At 36.5% G+C, this 18,525-nt stretch overlaps 2 protein-coding genes across 2 annotated transcripts; both read left to right on the top strand.

Moving 5' to 3' along the window:
- Nucleotides 1-172: 172 nt before the first annotated feature.
- LOC110694830 lies at nucleotides 173-17,251 on the top strand. Its single transcript, XM_021871998.1, has 4 exons — nucleotides 173-634; nucleotides 13,421-13,506; nucleotides 13,900-14,673; nucleotides 16,093-17,251. Exons 2-3 carry the CDS (start codon nucleotides 13,443-13,445, stop codon nucleotides 14,139-14,141), a joined length of 306 nt encoding a protein of 101 aa, XP_021727690.1. The 5' UTR covers nucleotides 173-634; nucleotides 13,421-13,442; the 3' UTR covers nucleotides 14,142-14,673; nucleotides 16,093-17,251.
- On the top strand, nucleotides 9,743-12,575 carry LOC110694817. Its single transcript, XM_021871982.1, has 7 exons — nucleotides 9,743-9,757; nucleotides 9,936-10,084; nucleotides 10,166-10,565; nucleotides 10,873-11,268; nucleotides 11,402-11,606; nucleotides 12,312-12,444; nucleotides 12,533-12,575. Exons 1-7 carry the CDS (start codon nucleotides 9,743-9,745, stop codon nucleotides 12,573-12,575), a joined length of 1,341 nt encoding a protein of 446 aa, XP_021727674.1.
- Nucleotides 17,252-18,525: the final 1,274 nt, after the last annotated feature.

Consider the following 18,525-nt stretch of genomic DNA (forward strand, 5'->3'; position numbering starts at 1 on the left):
ACTTAAATGTGTTAAAAGACAATATTACTAATTTTATAATTTAATATATTCCACTTTAATTTCATTCTTAAATTACATGGCCCATTTCCTCCATTTTTCTATGTACGACATGGTTTGAATCCTTAAGGACCTTAACCTATTAAAAGTGAGAACTTGTAATTTTACCTTAAGAACAAAAATTTTACCTTTTTACCCTTAAAATACAATGCTTGCCACGTCATTCACCTTTTCTTCATTTGCCTCCTTACCATTCCTTTTACCTTGCTTTTTCAGATTTCTCTCTCATGGCTATCTAATTCTATCTTCTCCATTTTCACTCTCCCATAGCTATCATCTTCTTCCTTGCTCATTTAGTCATCATCTAATTGTCTCTTCTCTTTCAATTTTTAGTCCATAAATAACAAGTAAGTGGGCACCGTAGTATTGAGCTAGAGGGGTGCTTTCTGATGGTGTAGGGGTGGTGAAATCGCCAGCTTGCTGCAGTGGCTTTGATCATCGGCGACGAGTAGCTGAAAAAAATTGTTGTGAAGTACTTCGGCCTACCGCACTTTAGCTATTCTATCTTACCAATCCAGCGAATTTTCGAAGGTTTTTTTTCATCTGGGTTCCATTTTTCTTCTCTGGTTTCAACTGGGTATGTTTTACTTCTCCCATTCTTCGATATTTTAACTAGGAAACTATTTGGAGTATTATATATTGACGCCATATTGCCATTTGCATTCGAAAAGTGAAACTTACGTTGCTGCAATATTTTCTTGAAATTAATATGCTTATTTTCTTATTTAATACCATTTTGTTTTGATAATTGTATCCTCTATAAATAACAATATAACAACTGTAGTGTATACTTATAAACTAAGAATATATATTACTTGAAACCTCCCCACGCTACTGGCAATCTCAAGAACTTCCTCTAACCAAAAAAAAAAAAAAAAAAAAAAATTTATTTTGATTTGATTAGAAAAGATGTCAAAAAATAGGACACATATGAAATAGTAAAAGATATTGGGTTTGATAATTTTGATGTTGCTAAGCTAAAAGATAAACAACTAATGAGTTCCTTGCTATCAAGTTCAATGAAAGAGGTCAATTCTCTGTTTAATATAATTCCTTAGAATAATGTTTGCAATTATGTTGATCATATTTTAGATGATTCTAGAACCTGTATGGTATTATTCCTTTTGGAAAATTAAATTTTTTTGGGTAATTTCTCTGTATGGGTCACTTCTGTGCTGGTACTTAGAGTAATTTATTGTTTGCAACTAACATTTTCCCATAGCTAAGAAATTGAGTGTGAAAGCTCAAAGCTCTAATTTGACTAATACTGCTAATTCCTACAATATGTTCTTTTCTTAATGAATTAAGGATTAATGTAGATAATGATTTGCATCTTTATGGTATGATCACTTTTCTGAAGTGAAGGAATTGAGTAGTACTTGAACAATTTGAATTTTCTTGATTGTGTTGTCGATTGCTAAGTGCAGTGCTCACTATCAGTATGAAACTATATAAATATCTCTTACACTCCATTTTTTCCTTTCCTTTTTGAGTTCTCTGTCATTTCACCCGTTAATTCAATCATGTTCACTTTAGTCCAGTACAATCCATTCTGGTTTACTTCATTTCAAGTTTCAACTCAACATTGTTTTTGTCCTTTCATGGCCATGAAATTGAATAATGCTTAATTTAAGCAATGTTAATTAATCATCTAAAGAAAAAATTACCATGTTATCAATAAAAGGAACATTCAAAGTAAATTATGAATATATTTAGCCAAATGAAATTACAAAGGATTGAGTTAAATCTTGAACAACTGATTTGTAATGCTGAAACAATAAGAAAGAAGTGGGAATGAGCGTTGTTTTGGAAGGTATGCTGTTATATTGTACTCTTTCTAAATTTCCCTTGTTTTTTTCTCTGTTTTCCAGTTTTGATACTACTTTTCTTAGTTTAACAAAAATGATGCTTCTATATTATTATTAGGTTTTTTAGTGTCATATAAATATTTAACCAATGGTGGCATACTACAAATCAAGACCATACTTTCAAAAAGCCATGCAACTCAGTTAGTTCCTGAACCTCTTAGAATCAATCCAAACTTGTAGAAGAAATCTTACTGAGGGACATTTATGTCACTCCTAGACTAGGTTTTATGGTGCCGATTTGTTTCGGGTGCTGTTGTATCTAAGTGCAAGAGTAAAGCTGTTGTTTTATGGTAGAATTAAAGCTTTTGTTTTATGATTATTATTTTTAGGGGTTAGATTACAGGCTGTTTTTACAGGTGCTTTAAATTTGCAGTTTGAATTGATATGTTGACAGAACTAATTATGCTGTTGTATTGTTATTTATTTCAGATGACGTCTTAGATTTGTATCGGTGAAATGCAGATGACTGAATATATATGTATATACTGAAAAAGTTTAACTAATGTGTTAATGAAATGGGTACAGTCTCTAAACTATTGTTTTCATATATATATATATATATATATATATATATATATATATATATATATATAGCTTATGATTGAGTTTGTTAAGAAAAATGATGAAATTTTGGCAGGTAAGGTATTTGATTATCTTATGTGAAAATAGATGTCACTATAAGTTGTTTTTGCTATGCCTTCTTAATTAGTGTTTTATGGTATTGGTTATAATGAATCTTTATACTGATGTGTTACTGCCCGTTGAGCATTTGAACTATAACTAATTTATCATTTTCTGAAATCTCTGCATTGACGAATCAATTCATAGGTGTTTTTCAATGGAAAAGTAGTTACTTGTACACTTAGCTCAAAAATAAGTTTGAGGCATCTATTACATCAGCAACAAAGTTCATTGCTATCTCTTATTACAATAAAAAGATTTGTAAATTATACTCATAGATAAACTATTTAACATTTGCTTTTGTTTTAATTGCATGAATAGATCCTTTTCTTAGATCTACAACTCGCTATAGCAAGAGGATAAGGATAGTTGGATCATTAAGTGACGAGGGTTAAATCGGTCGCTACAATCTAACTCTCAATCAAACAATACTTATACGAACACCCTATAACCAAATACAATGGCAAATAAAGGTTCGGTCCACGAGGAACGAGAGTAATTGCAAATCAATCTTAAACCTAAGCTAGTTCGAAATCAATGGAAAATGCTGTTCTAAAATACTACTAATAAGATGGAATAAATCAATAAACTAAGACACTAGGGAGAACGGGAATCCGCCTAACCATTGGTAACTAAGCAACAAGGAATCACAGAGACAAACGGGATATGCAAAGACTATAAGTCTGATCAATATCATGTGATAGGAAGACAACGGGCAATACTAAGCTTGGATTTCTCATGCACTTAACATTACTCGATACATAATCAAACCACATTCAATAATGAAATACTCAATTTACAATCTCTTGTTCAAATCAAGAATATCATGCAATCAAATTCAAGATTCTAGGTTAGCTACTCCTATTATAATGAATTAACATGCAATCGCATATAATCAATTTAATCACAATCCGTTTATCAAAATCAATCCTCAATTACATAGATTACCTAGGCCGAGTTTCATCCCGAAACCCTAGCTAGGAGACTACTCACACATATTCATAATCAAAGCAATAATGAATTCCAAAAGCATAATAGATATAAACATGAATTCTGATTAAGGAATAATAAAGCTTGATTAATAAACAAGAATGAATAATAACAATTGTATTGATGCGAATCAATGGAAAAGTTCAGAACTTTGATATCCGTCGTCAATGAATAATACAAAGAATCTTCGCAAATCTTGCTTCAAATCAATCCAAGAAAACTAAAATCTCTAGAAATATCTTTAAGAAAACTAATGAATCTCTAATACTAAGAACGTTCTCCAATAACTCTCTACAAAGGCTCTCAAAACTATCTCTAAAAAACTGTCTGAGGAATCCTCTTAAAGTTGGGCCTTATATACGTCTTCTAATGCAGAGAAGTCAAGCGCGCAGTTAACCCTGGATCAGCACGGCCGTGCTGTATTTGGCACGGCCGTGCTAGCTTGTCAGTAAGTAAACCGGATTTCTTCTTCAAATTGGCACGGCCGTGCTATATATGGCACGGCCGTGCAACTTCCTGGCACGGCCGTGCTAAAAATGACACGGCCGTGCTGAATATGCTCTAGCACGGGGCTCATACTGAAGCTGACACGGGCACGGACAACATCTGGCACGGCCGTGCTAATGGCCTGCACGGCCGTGCGGGTGCGTGGATACTGACACGGCCGTGCTATTGGCTTGCACGGCCGTGCTGCCTTGCCTGGGGTTGCTTGCTTATAGGCCAGCACGGGTGTGCCTATGGTAACACGGTCGTGCTGCCTGTGCTATGTAATCAATGCACGGCACTTGAACTTCCTTAACTCCTCGGACTTCGGTCAAGGCTAGCTCGGTTACGCATCAAGGGCTCGGGATCCGATTAAACTCGGTTGATATTACCTGAAAACACATCAAAAACAAACCGAAAACCCGTGAAGCACGTAATATGGGGAACGTAAGCATAACAAGGTAATAATCGGCCAAAGTGGCCCCAAATACATCCAAAATCATCCTAAAATATGCTCTAAAGCGCGCCCTAAAGTGCGCTTGTCAAAACCCCCCAAGCTACACTTTTGCTAGTCCTCGAGCAAAAACCAAGGGAAACACACACAAGATCAAATAAACTATGCCATTGCGAACAAATCAAATTAAGCACGGAATGAAATCAATGGATCCTACTTAGAACAACCATGCACGGAAGGAAAACTCACTCAAACAAGCAACGAGACACACAATCCAAGATATCGTTGATCAAATGCGAACAAGACCTAAACCAAGAATAGAGAACAAAGAAATCATGCTTCCCTCTAAACCCGACCAAACCGACCACGTCCTCCCCCTTTGCTTCAAATCACCACCCTAATTGGCCCCTCGTGATTCCTCGAAGGAACCGGAAGAAGTGATGTTTTGAGGAAATAACAAAGGTATCCCGACATCTCGATTACGCATAATCTTTCCATAGGGTTGAAAGGTATCTCCCTCCACCGTTTGAGAACCAAACACCTCTAAAGTCTAAGGGTCTTAAAGGGTTGTAATGTATTGGCAATGGGTAAGGTAGGTGAAAACAATTTAAAAAAAAAGTGGGGTTAATTCCTAAATGAAGCGCAAGAATCACAATTCTCAAAAACAATAGTTCAAAAGATGTAATTCACTTTCCACAATCTCATTGATTCACATTCTTACACATCCCAAATTATCCATATAATACACACTCAAATGACCTCTTTCAAACTTCAAAGCTTTATTTATGTGTCCTTGCCTTTTTCACAATTCGGACGGCTTTTCTCTTCTTCTTTTTTTCTTTTTAAATTCTTTTTTTTTCTTCCTTTTTTTTCTCTTTTTTTTTATTGATGGCAAAATGACTTTCACATTACATATTTACAATTAGGCTCACTTTCACACCTGCTCAAACCAACTATCAAACTTTATTTCTTGATTAGTAAACAATAAGCTCAACAAACCTATCTAGGTAAACGCTTCACAACTAAGGGTTGGTAAAACATTGGCCATCGGGTTTGTAACACGGTTAACCAAGAATGGAATTAAAGCTCAACATGGTTAGCAAGTAAGATGATGTAAAAGAAAATCAATTTGTAACAAAACAAAAGGAACAAAATAAGAAAAATGAAAAAGGTGCCCTCTTCCTCCCTTAAAAGTGTCAAGTCGGTCTCGGGAGCTACTAGTCAACACAAAGATCGAAAAATGCGTAATCAAGGATCCAAATATGCCACTCAACAAGAATGATGAAGGCTAGAACAAATAAACCTCACGGGATCTAACAAATAAAGCAACTACCAATCAAGGGGGTCAAATCCACAACCGGGAAGCGACTCCATCTTACCACAGCCCAAAGGCATAGAGTTTCACATGACAAAGGTGTTCTATTTCTACCCTTCGCCTAGGCTCGTCCACATTGATCAACAATAGACTCGAACTGTGTATTCATCACTGGCTTAAGTGGAAATAGACATTCCATACACATTCATTCACATTTCGAATCCAACATGAACAATATTCCAAAATTTTGCAATTAGACAAGTTTATTATGATCCAAAAACATAGGAAAAGACTACGAGGCATATCATATAAGCTAAACCACACATCCTCATAGCAGAAGCTTTTCCTATCTAACACAAACATATGTACAACTAAGCCAACTGAATAAGTTGAAAGGCACATAACGAGGCATAAAAATCACATAAAATCCCAATCGACAAACAAGTGATCGAATGATATCAACATCAACGATCCCAGGTTCCTTAGAACCGATCAAACATCCTCGAACCATTCAACTTCTTCCTAAACTAAACTATCCTAAGCACACAAAAAAAAAAAGGAAAAGATCTCACCAAATTTGCTTCCCGGGAGCTCCAATTAACGACCATAGCATCGTTCTTCAAACTCATGCCGCGTCTCGAATGTTCCCAATCTGCAAAAAGGAAAGACATACTAGCAAACAAGTTAAGGTTAGTCTAGGAAAGCAGTAAATCTTTTTTTTTTTTTTTTTTTTTTTTTTAGAATGAATACAAGTAAGACCCCCCCCCCCAAGCTAGAATCAAACATTGTCCTCAATGTTTATACATCAAGGACTTACAATAGTAAGGAGAGGGAGGTAACTAAAGGGAAAGGGAAAGGGATCACGAGCTAGGCCTGCCCGGGCCATAAGGGAAACGGGAGGCCATATCATCAACACTCCTCTTTAGGTCTCTGAAGGCGGAGGTCATATCCTCGTTCGACCGGCGCAAATCCGCTACCTCGAGCTTCAAATCTTCCATTCCTTTGCGGAGCAAGGCGAAGTCTTGCGCCGGGATCTGCTGGGCCGCATCCGGGCCACCCTCCTCGTCATCATCATCATCATCAGCATCGTCACCTCCTTGGCCCCCGTGGGCCTGCTCATCCCCCTGGTGAGGCTGGGGACTGCGGTCGACATACTCCGTGCCTCCGTCCTCGTGCCAGGCGAAGTCGGGGTCGAAGATCCAGTTGTCTTTGTTGTAAACCACCGTCCTCTTCGGATCGGGCAAGTAGGCGTATGGCTTGCCTGCTACGAGCCACAAATAGAAATCCGGCTGGGATGTCCCTTCAAGCCACTGCATGGCTCTCAAGGTGCGCATATCAAGCCTCGTAGTGCCTGGGATAGCCTGCAATTCAGAAAAATCAATCCCATTATATTGCGCAAGAATGGTGATCATGCCACCGATAGTAATATCACCCCTACCCCGGGCTACACCGTCGAGGTGGTCTAGTAACCACGCTCCCATGTCTAGACGTCCGTCCCCACGGGTGAGGTGCCAAATAAACTGTAACTCCCTAATGGAGACTACACCCGAACTATCTCCTCTAGCAAAGATAGTAGAGGAGAAGGTCCTGTGGGACAACCGAAAGGCGGGATTGACGATGGAAGTCGCCTTATCCCTACGGGGATCTCTATCCATTTTTCCCGTGATTTGCCGCCAAAACAACCCGGAGTTGTAGTGTTTTGAGTAGCCATCCTTAGGACCGTATTTCAGGTCGGATGTCCACCCAAAGGCGGCATTAACTTGGGCCACTGACATTTGAATGGTGCCCGAGTTCATTAGTTGAAAGGACAAGTACCGGGGTGAGTTATTCTCATCCCGATGCACGTACAAAGAAGACAAAAATTCGAGGGTAAGCCTCTTGTAAGTGAGAGCATGCATGGTAAGGAAAGAATCAAAGTTGGTAAATGAAAATAGTTGAACCATGTCGCTTTCGATCCCTATAGCCCTAGCGGCTAAAGGGTCGTAGAACTTGGTAGGCCGGATCGGTCGGTGGGATAATCCTACAAATTTGTCCAAAAAGGACGGGTTATTAAAAACAATACCCATGGTGTCCACCGTGGGTGGAACCATGGATGAGGATGCATCGTCCCGACCCGGCAACGACGCCATTTTGACGAGGGTTAAATCGGTCGCTACAATCTAACTCTCAATCAAACAATACTTATACGAACACCCTATAACCAAATACAATGGCAAATAAAGGTTCGGTCCACGAGGAACGAGAGTAATTGCAAATCAATCTTAAACCTAAGCTAGTTCGAAATCAATGGAAAATGCTGTTCTAAAATACTACTAATAAGATGGAATAAATCAATAAACTAAGACACTAGGGAGAACGGGAATCCGCCTAACCATTGGTAACTAAGCAACAAGGAATCACAGAGACAAACGGGATATGCAAAGACTATAAGTCTGATCAATATCATGTGATAGGAAGACAACGGGCAATACTAAGCTTGGATTTCTCATGCACTTAACATTACTCGATACATAATCAAACCACATTCAATAATGAAATACTCAATTTACAATCTCTTGTTCAAATCAAGAATATCATGCAATCAAATTCAAGATTCTAGGTTAGCTACTCCTATTATAATGAATTAACATGCAATCGCATATAATCAATTTAATCACAATCCGTTTATCAAAATCAATCCTCAATTACATAGATTACCTAGGCCGAGTTTCATCCCGAAACCCTAGCTAGGAGACTACTCACACATATTCATAATCAAAGCAATAATGAATTCCAAAAGCATAATAGATATAAACATGAATTCTGATTAAGGAATAATAAAGCTTGATTAATAAACAAGAATGAATAATACCAATTGTATTGATGCGAATCAATGGAAAAGTTCAGAACTTTGATATCCGTCGTCAATGAATAATACAAAGAATCTTCGCAAATCTTGCTTCAAATCAATCCAAGAAAACTAAAATCTCTAGAAATATCTCTAATAAAACTAATGAATCTCTAATACTAAGAACGTTCTCCAATAACTCTCTACAAAGGCTCTCAAAACTATCTCTAAAAAACTGTCTGAGGAATCCTCTTAAAGTTGGGCCTTATATACGTCTTCTAATGCAGAGAAGTCAAGCGCGCAGTTAACCCTGGATCAGCACGGCCGTGCTAGCTTGTCAGTAAGTAAACCGGATTTCTTCTTCAAATTGGCACGGTCGTGCTATATATGGCACGACCGTGCAACTTCCTGGCACGGCCGTGCTAAAAATGACACGGCCGTGCTGAATATGCTCTAGCACGGGGCTCATACTGAAGCTGACACGGGCACGGACAACATCTGGCACGGCCGTGCTAATGGCCTGCACGGCCGTGCGGGTGCGTGGATACTGACACGGCCGTGCTATTGGCTTGCACGGTCGTGCTGCCTTGCCTGGGGTTGCTTGCTTATAGGCCAGCACGGGTGTGCCTATGGTAACACGGCCGTGCTGCCTGTGCTATGTAATCAATGCACGGCACTTGAACTTCCTTAACTCCTCGGACTTCGGTCAAGGCTAGCTCGGTTACGCATCAAGGGCTCGGGATCCGATTAAACTCGGTTGATATTAACTGAAAACACATCAAAAACAAACCGAAAACCCGTGAAGCACGTAATATGGGGAACGTAAGCATAACAAGGTAATAATCGGCCAAAGCGGCCCCAAATAAATCCAAAATCATCCTAAAATATGCTCTAAAGCGCGCCCTAAAGTGCGCTTGTCATCAAGTTTGCAGTCCGGCTATATGAGGTATACTAAACATCATGCACTGATAATGTAATGTGTTGGCGTAAATTGTTAGTCACATATTGTATATATAGTGAGTGGAAAAATTCAAGCTCGCAGCCAAAAAGAAGCCGGAAAAGTAGCTATGAAACAATTGCAAGTAAGAATATACATATAGATATTTAACTTAAGTTAGCCTTGTTCAAAGCTTTTTTTTATTGAGGTTGCTTTTTCCTTTTGGGTTCGTTTTCTTAACGTCAAGAGCACCAGCTGCTACAGTTGGGCAACCTCTACCCTCTAAGCCTTTACAATTGCCTGACCCACAATATTGTTCCAAGTGCAATGCTAAGAAATTTGCTTATAAGTCTTTGCATTTTTGTTGTGGAAATGGCGATGTTCGAATTGCAGCAAATGAATACCCTGCTGAACTTACAAGACTTTTTACTTCGCAAGAAGAAATTGCTATTCATTTCAGAAAGTATGCAAGGTTATATAATAACCTATTTGCCTTCATCACTATAGGAGGGAATTTTGATGCTGATACATATAAGGGCATTTATGTGTTCAGATTGCGTGGACAACTATATCATTTTGTCCCAGATCTTTTGCCCGCTGATAGTAACCCTAAATATCTACAACTTTATTTTTATGATGGCCAAAATGAGACTGAGAATCGTTTAGGATGTTTTCCTGAACTAAGACAAGAAGTCATAGACATTTTAATGAATGTCTCTAAAGATAATCCTTGTGCTAGATTTTTTCAATCTTTGAAAGAAGTAGAAGTAAATGAAGATACTAAGATTGTCATAAATCGAGATACCGTGCTTGATCAACGAGTATATAATGCCCCAGCTTCTAATGAAGTTGCTGTGATTTGGCCTGATAACACTTCTTCAAGTGAAAGTTTAGGCCCACATATTCTTGTATCAGGTAATCAGCTGACTCTCATAGAATTCAGCATTATTACGGTTGCTATGATCCACTACAATATCCTTTGCTTTTTCCACGGGGAGAGTGTGGATGGAATCAAGGGCTGAAGAAAATGTCTCACGGTGGACATAGGCAAGATGATACCAAAGGTTGACCCTATTCACTCCTGTGTTGTGCACAATGTAGAAGATCTGCTTGCTCAAGAAGCTGCACATATGTCTTTTTTGATTTTTTTTAAAGTGAATTAAAGATGAAAGGATTTAGATAAAATTATTTTGCTCCATGTTTTAGTGCTGTCTAAGGATTTCATATCTTAACATTACCATGCTTATATTTATTATATAGGTGCATCTGGTAGACATACATACAAAGGCTGATAAATTTGTTTCTCCAAGAGAATATTATGCATATAAGTTGCAGATCAGACCTAACAACGTGCTTTTAAGGACAATGCTCCAGTACATCGTAGACATGTATGTGAAGATTGAAAATACGAGGCTTGATTTCTTCCGTCGACATCAAGATAGTATTCGAGCTGATCTATATCAAGGCATACTTGATACAGTTGAAGCTAGAGAGATTAATCCATCAAATGTAGGCCATAAATTTGTTTTACCGCCTACATTCCTTGGTGGTCCAAGGGATCTGAAAAGGCGTTACTATAATGCTATGGCTCTGGTTCACAGGTTTGGTAAGCCGGATTTATTTATCACAATGACGTGTAATGCAAATTGGCCAGAGGTAAATTGCACATGAGAGACCAGATTTAATAGCTCGGGTATTCAGAGCAAAATTATTAGCTCTGAAGAAGCCGATTATGGAGATTAAGGTATTTGGTGAGGTAGCTGCACTAATTTATGTTGTGGAATTCCAGAAAAGGGGGCTACCTCATGCTCATATTTTATTGATTCTGAAGTTGGAGTTCAAATTGAAAAGTCCAGCTGATTATGACAAGTATGTTTCTGCAGAAATTCCTCCCTTAAGTAATCCTATATTGCATAGGATTGTATTAAAACATATGATGCATGGGCCTTGTGGTCGAATGAATCCACAATGTTCTTGTATGCAGAAGAAAGGAGGTGAATTGTTATGCAAAAATAGCTATCCAAAACTGTTTCGGGGTTTTTTGATGTCCTTCGAGAGAGTTATAATTTCAAGACTGACTTCTGGACGCCTGTACCTGCAAAACAACGGAGACTCCGGTAGGTGGGAGCTCCGCCTCCAACGATCAAGTTAGAACGTGTATGAGGAGTAAAGTGCGGAAAGTAAAGGGTCTCTCATCTGCAATGTGTAATTGCTCAAGTACGAGGTGTGTCTCTGGAGAGTTAATGTGAATTGAATATTTCTGAATAGATGTTCCTCAAAAGGAAACATCTCCCTTTTATAGGGTGTTGGAAAACGTGCCCAATACTTGGTTTTAGTAAACCTAGGGCTGATTGGGTTTTGCCTGGAACTTTGGGCTGTAGGAGGCCACTTGCCCACTGCCATGTGTTGAGGCCTGATTGGTCCACCTTGGACCTCTCACGAGGTGACATGTGGCGGACTCTGATTGGTCCACGTGGATGACATGTGGCTGAACTTCATTGGTCCACGTGGCGAGGAAAAATCCCCTAATCAAAAACCATTTGTTGATCAAACCACTACTAATGAAGATGGTTATCCTTGCTACCGTAGAACAGATACGGGAGAAAAAGTAAAGATCAGAAATGGTGAACTGAATAATCAATGGGTAGTCCTATACAACCCATATCTTTCGACACTTTTTGACTGTCATCTTAATGTAGAGATCTGTTCCACCATAAAAGCAGTGAAGTTTCTATATAAGTATGTATACAAGGGTCATGATAAAGTGTCCTTTAATATAAAACCAGATGGTAGATACGTAGCTGATGAAATTACGAAGAACCAGTTAGGCAGGTGGGTGTCTTCGTGTGAGGTGGCATGGAGAAATTTTTTGTTTTGATTTATATGAAATGCACCCTCCTGCGGTGCATTTGCCTAATAGGCAGATGGTATGTGTGCACCCATACGAGCGTAAGGATGCTTAAATTATAAAGACCTGAATTCTAACCTATTTAGAATATATGCAAAGAAATTATTTTGTCAACATATATGATATTATTTTGAGAGAAGTGAACAAGAAAGCTGATTTGATGATGATTTTTTCAGTAATTTAATAAGTTGGGTTTTATCAGATGAGAACCTTAATTTAGTACTATTGCATCATTTCACAGAATTTATCTTATTTGATATTTCTTTGATCACAAATTCTTGAAAAAGGTCGGCTTACACTAACTTAGTGTAAAACCGGCCCACTTCTCCCTTGCCGTTTTTTTTTTCCGTTTTTTTTTTGTTTTTCATTTTAGCGCGTATACTCTTCTACTCTATTCTTCAATTTATTTCTCTGTTACTGCTCTGCAATTTCTCTCTCCTCCAATTTCTCTTCATCTTTCCTTTGTTTTGTTGATTTTCTTTAGTTGACGAATTGAATTTTGGATTCTCATCGGTTTTTGAGGTTAGTTTTTAAATTATTTTTGGTTTTAATTGCATAATTTTTGTTCATTAGTTGTTGTAATTATTGATTTGTTGTGGTTTTTCATTTTGCATGTGTATTATTAACTTGTAATTCTCTACTTTATTTCAATTTTTAAGTAGAATTCTTTGTTTTTGTTGTAATTTGTTGTATTCGTAAGTATATTAGTTTGATTTTTGGTTTTTTTTGTTTTTGATCGTAATTTTGTTCATATTTTATGGTTTTCTGGTTCATTGTGTTCATATTAGATTGAATGTTTTAGGTGTTACTATTTTTTTTTCAGTTTTTTCATGCATTTTGATTCAATTTGTTGTAGATGTCAGTATTTGATTAATTAATCATTCTTATTTTGAATTTTAGGGTCTAATTTCTTGAATTTGCGATGGTGAAGTTTAGAGGTGGTCTTTCAAATTTTCGAAGGAGACGTGGTTTGCGAAGCCCTATTGGTACGGTGGATCCGATGATGCTCGAGATTTTACCAATTCCTCTATTTATAGTTACAATTTATTGATTTTTGTACATATGTTAAAGTTACAAATTTAGTTGTTATAGTTATATAAATGTTTGCTTAAGTTACGCTTTATGTTTTATTATATGTCAAATTGTTTTATAAAAGTTATGTTTATTATAGTTATAGTCAAACTATTTTTAGTTAAAGTTATGTTAATCTTGAACTTCTGCATTTTGAGCTTGTTATAGTTATATAAATGTTTGCTTAAGTTATGCTTTATGTTTTATTATATGTCTGATTGTTTTATAAAATTTATGTTAATTATAGTTGTAGTTATACTTTTTTAGTTAAAGTTATGATTTACAGTTTAATACTATTTTTTCTATAGGTGCTAATGATGTAAGCAATGACGTTAATGTTGATGTGGAGAAGCGTGGAAAGAAGGGAGGTCGTGTAGAGGAGGTTGCAGTAAAGAAGGGTGTTGTGAAGGAAGTTGCAGTTAAGGAGGCTGCAGTAAAGAAGGGTGCAGTGAAGGAGGCTGCAGTTAAGAAAGGTGCAGTGAAGGAGGATAAAAGTGAGGATGAGGGTTCTCTGCAGGATGGAGGTGATAAGGATGAGGGTTCTGAATAGGATGAAGGTGATGATGAGGAGGGTTCTGAAGAGGGTGGAGGTGATGATGAGGAAGGTTCAGAAGAGGGTGGAGGTGATGATGAGGAGGGTTTAGAAGAGGATGAGGGTGATGATGAGAAGGGAAGTGAGGAAGATTCTGAACAAGAAGTAAGAGAGGAAGAATCTACTGAGAGAAATAAGAAAAAAAAAAGATTGAGTGTGAAAGCAAAGAAGCCAGTAAAGGATGATCGGCGTCCAGAGAAAATCCAGCAGGAGAAAAAGCTAGCTAAGGCATCCAATAATGCTCCCATTGAGAAAAAAACCAAAAAAAGATTATCGTCGTTCGGCCGAGAAGAAGCGGAAAATGGTGAAGGACAATATCTGCTGAGAAGGAGCCAATAAAGGATGAACGTTGTTGTTCTGAGAAGAAGCGGAGAGTGGTTGACAAGGCTGTCAAAATTGAAAATGGAAACAGACCGGATTCTGATGCTGAAGAAGATGAAGCTGTTGCAAGTATATCAGATAGGGATGATTCTGATTCGGATGTTGAAATGTAAGTACTCTTTTTAGAAGTTATTGTTATTATTTCTAAAGTTATGGATTATGCTCTTAAAGTTATGGATAATGCCCTTAAAGTTATGGACATTGTGTTAGTAAGATAGATGTGATAATTGACTTATATGCTGAAACAATATTTATGATAATTTTATGTAAAGTTATGGATAATGATATTAAAGCTATATTTTAGTACTTATTTATAGTTATAATTTTGTGGTTGCTAAAGTTGCATTTATTATTTCTAAAGTTGTATTTATTCTCTTTAAAGTTATAGTTGTTCATTTTTTTTTTATTCAGATTGGATAGGTTTTTCAGTACCCTTTGCAGATTGCACAACTTAGTAGATCTCATAGAAGGTTTTTCACATGAGCAAGTTAAATTTGTTATTGAAATAGGATTTGGTGGTTTGTTGGATTTAAAGTTGATTAGAATTGTTACAACTTTACTTCCTTGGTTGGTTGATCATTTTTATCTTGTTAGTTGGATGTTTTCTATAAGTCTTGGGAAGGAATTTGTTATTTCTCCCTATGATGTTTATGATGTATTTGAGTTACCATTGAATAATGGGATAGATGTTGTAGAGAGTACTAGAAGTACTGATCTTCAATTGAAACAAGAATAGAGGAGTATGTTTGATGTTGGTGGTAGTAAAGGCATACCTTTGCATAAATTAGAGGATAAGATTGTTCAGTTAAAGGATGGTGGGGAGTTTTTTAAGAGACTATTTGTGATGGTTGCTTTTGCTACCTTTTTAGCGCTTGTTGCAAATAGAAATGCTGATTTGAGTTTTGTTAAAGCTCTGGAAAATGTTGATGAAATTAAGAATTTCAATTGGTGTAAATATGTTCATGAAAGATTGTATAGGACTATTTTGAAGTATAAGAAAAGTAAGAGTCAAGACAGTGTTGGTGGTTGTATTTTGTTGTTGGAGGTTGTGTATTTTCTGAAGTTCAGGAATGAGGCACAAGATTGTAGTTTGCCTCTTATCAAACACTGGACTCATAAGAAAATCAATGATAGGGTGAAAAAAGAAATTAAAGCTAAGTCCTTTGGTTATGGTATTTTGAATACTACTACATACCTTATATATCACCTGCCTCTTCGAATTGCACCTAAAGAAGCTAAGCAAACTGAAGTTTCTCAAGTTGACAATGCTAATGATGCATCACTAGGAAAAAATATCATTAAATTTGATGTTCCTGATAGTATGACAGCTGATGAGGAAAATCACTCTGTTGCTATTGATGTAAGTTAAAAGTTGCACTTATTAATGCTAAAGTTATACTTATTGTAGCTAAAGTTATCTTTCTAATTATTATTCACTTATTAATGCTAAACTTATACTTTTAATGCTAAAAGTTATACTTATTGTAGCTAAAGTTATCTTTCTAATTATTCACTTATTATTTTTCAGGCTATTCATGAGCAATTTTTGTTGATGAAGAGGAATATGGAAGTTGTTACAAACTATCATTTGAAGAAGGTTGAAAATTTACTGAAGCATGATGTGGCTCGTGCTTCTAGTAGTTCATCTCCTGTCTTGTAAAGTCAGGATTATGATCCAAGAATGTTTGAGATTGCTGATGAAATTGTTGATATTGTGTTATCGGTGAAATTGCCTGGAGGTATTTCAATTATTGCTTGTGATGTGAATGTCGGGGGTGGGGAGAATGGTGGAAGGGTGGAAAATGTTCCTGAGTGATTTTGTTAATTGTGTTAGAATGTGATGGAAAAGATTAACCTGGAGTATGGTGAATGTTCTTTCTCATCTATAATCATGAATGCTTTGGGTAATGGTAAGGCAAAAATATCTGTTAGATGTGGGTCATGTGATGTTGAGTTTGTTGGACATATGATGAAAAGCAATAAGAAGTCTTAGAAAAAATTACCAAAGTTGTATTAAGAGATTGATGATTATTGCTTCTTAGATGATATTCAATTGTTGAATCAGTAAGTTATTTATATTTTAGTTAAAATTATATTGTTTTTGCTTAAAGTTATGTTTTTATTTCTTAAAATTATGTGTTTTTTTTTTGTTTTTTTTTTGTTTTTTTTTTAAAAAAAAAAAAAACTTTTTTTTGTTTATTTAGGGAGTGTTTGGTGTGGTTTGATCATACTCATAGTGTTCCAAGAAAAGATATGGTGTCTTTAGCTGCTAATTTGGAGATTTTCCAATCTGTTATTGAGTGTTGGGCAATGTTGCTTGCTGAGTGAGAATGAAAGAATGCGAGACAAAGGTCCTAAAAAATTTTGTTTTGGTGTTGAATGCAGTGTAAGTTTTATGTAAAGCTATATGTATTTTTCTTTTAATTGATGTTTGTATAGTTAATTCTTATCACTAGTAGAAAACTATAAATGGCAAGCGGTTTAAAACCTTAATGGGAAGCGGTTTTTGAACCGCTTGTGATTGGGGGGCTTCTCATTGCCATTTTAAATGGGAAGCGGCTTGAACCGCTTCCCATTTGAAGGGAATGGGAAGTGGTATAACGCCTGAAGCGCTCCCCATTATGGCTTTAAAATATTTTTTAAAAAAAAATTATATTTTCACAGAAAATCAGAAATTGATCCACAAAAATTAAACATATGTAAAAAAATATATATATTCACTAATAATTAATTTTAATATTACATTTTAATAAAAAAAAAATTAACCCTAAAACTACTGAAGCCACCACCGCACTGCAAACCAACGCCATTCTGCCATCGCCACTGCAACCACCGCCATTCTGCCACCACAACGGACAACAATTAAAAAAAAAAAATAGATCAAAAAATTTACTCATTATACAAATAAATTGAAACAAATTCATTTACACGTCAATAAATTTACAAACCCTAACCAAATTTCAACTCAAAAAATGCAAATAAACATAAATCTAACCAATTCAAAGCAATCTAACATAACCTAATAGTTCAGAATTGCATATAAAAGATGAAATTTGAAAAAAAACCTTGATCTAAATTCTTACCTAAATTAAAATTAGATCTGAAAAACGCCTGTGGTTCTCGGTGGGTGTCGCCTCGTCGGTGTTGTTGTTGGTGCTGCGTTGTTGCTCGGTGGTGCTTGCTCGGTGCGTTGTTACTCGGTGAGTCAGTGTTGTTGTTGGTGCTTGTTGTGGTGGGGGCTGCTCGGTGAGAAGAAGGAGATGAGGATGGAGAGGTGCGTGAGAAGGAGATGAGTAAGGAGAGATCCGTGAGGGAGGAGAATGGAGAGGAGGAGAGTGAAAGGAGAGATGCGTGAGGGAGATGAGGGGCATGAGAAGGAGATGAGAGGAGAGAGATGAGAATGTGAGAGTTAAGAGGAGGAGAGAGAAAGACCCGTATTATATTTTAGGAATGGGGAGCGGTTTAACATCAAACCGCTTCTAATTATAATATTTGGGAGCGGTTTAACCCAAAACCACTCCCCATTTGTATGTTTTAGTTTTTGTTTTTTTTTGGTAGGTTTTTGTGGATTTTTGGAAGCGGATTTTAATAACCGCTTCCTATTTGGAGCTTACCATTTACTTTTTTTCTACTAGTTTATGGATTTCCTTGTCTTATTGTTATTTAGGCTAACTTGGTAAATCTTTGGGATGATAAAAATGATATTGATGTTATGGATCAACTTAAAGTTTGTTGGAAGGAATGGATTCAAGTCACAAACAACAATTTTGATATCAGTGTTGTTGATTTGGTAATAATTATTTCTTTTTTTTTGTGTATTTTAAGTCATCATTTTTTTTTATTTCTAATTCTTTGTATTTTAAATTATAAATGATAGGTTTTTGTTCCTATTTATGTGTATCACCACTTCTGGGTTTTTGCGTTGAATATGAAGAAATAACCCATGCAATTATTAGACAAT

The sequence above is a fragment of the Chenopodium quinoa genome, unplaced genomic scaffold (assembly GCF_001683475.1).
Source record: "Chenopodium quinoa cultivar QQ74 unplaced genomic scaffold, ASM168347v1, whole genome shotgun sequence".
In the NCBI taxonomy this organism is placed as follows: Eukaryota; Viridiplantae; Streptophyta; class Magnoliopsida; order Caryophyllales; family Amaranthaceae; genus Chenopodium; species Chenopodium quinoa.

Excerpts from the sequence above, each read along its gene's own strand:
- LOC110694817 (XM_021871982.1), top strand. Across the intron at positions 11,269-11,401 it reads GTAATGCAAATTGGCCAGAG|AAAAGGGGGCTACCTCATGC; the intron begins GTAAATTGCACA and ends GTGGAATTCCAG. Across the intron at positions 11,607-12,311 it reads TTGTATGCAGAAGAAAGGAG|AGATCTGTTCCACCATAAAA; the intron begins GTGAATTGTTAT and ends ATCTTAATGTAG.
- LOC110694830 (XM_021871998.1), top strand. The coding sequence starts at position 13,443 with ATGGTGAAGTTTAGAGGTGGTCTTTCAAATTTTCGAAGGAGACGTGGT. Across the intron at positions 13,507-13,899 it reads TGGTTTGCGAAGCCCTATTG|GTGCTAATGATGTAAGCAAT; the intron begins GTACGGTGGATC and ends TTTTTTCTATAG.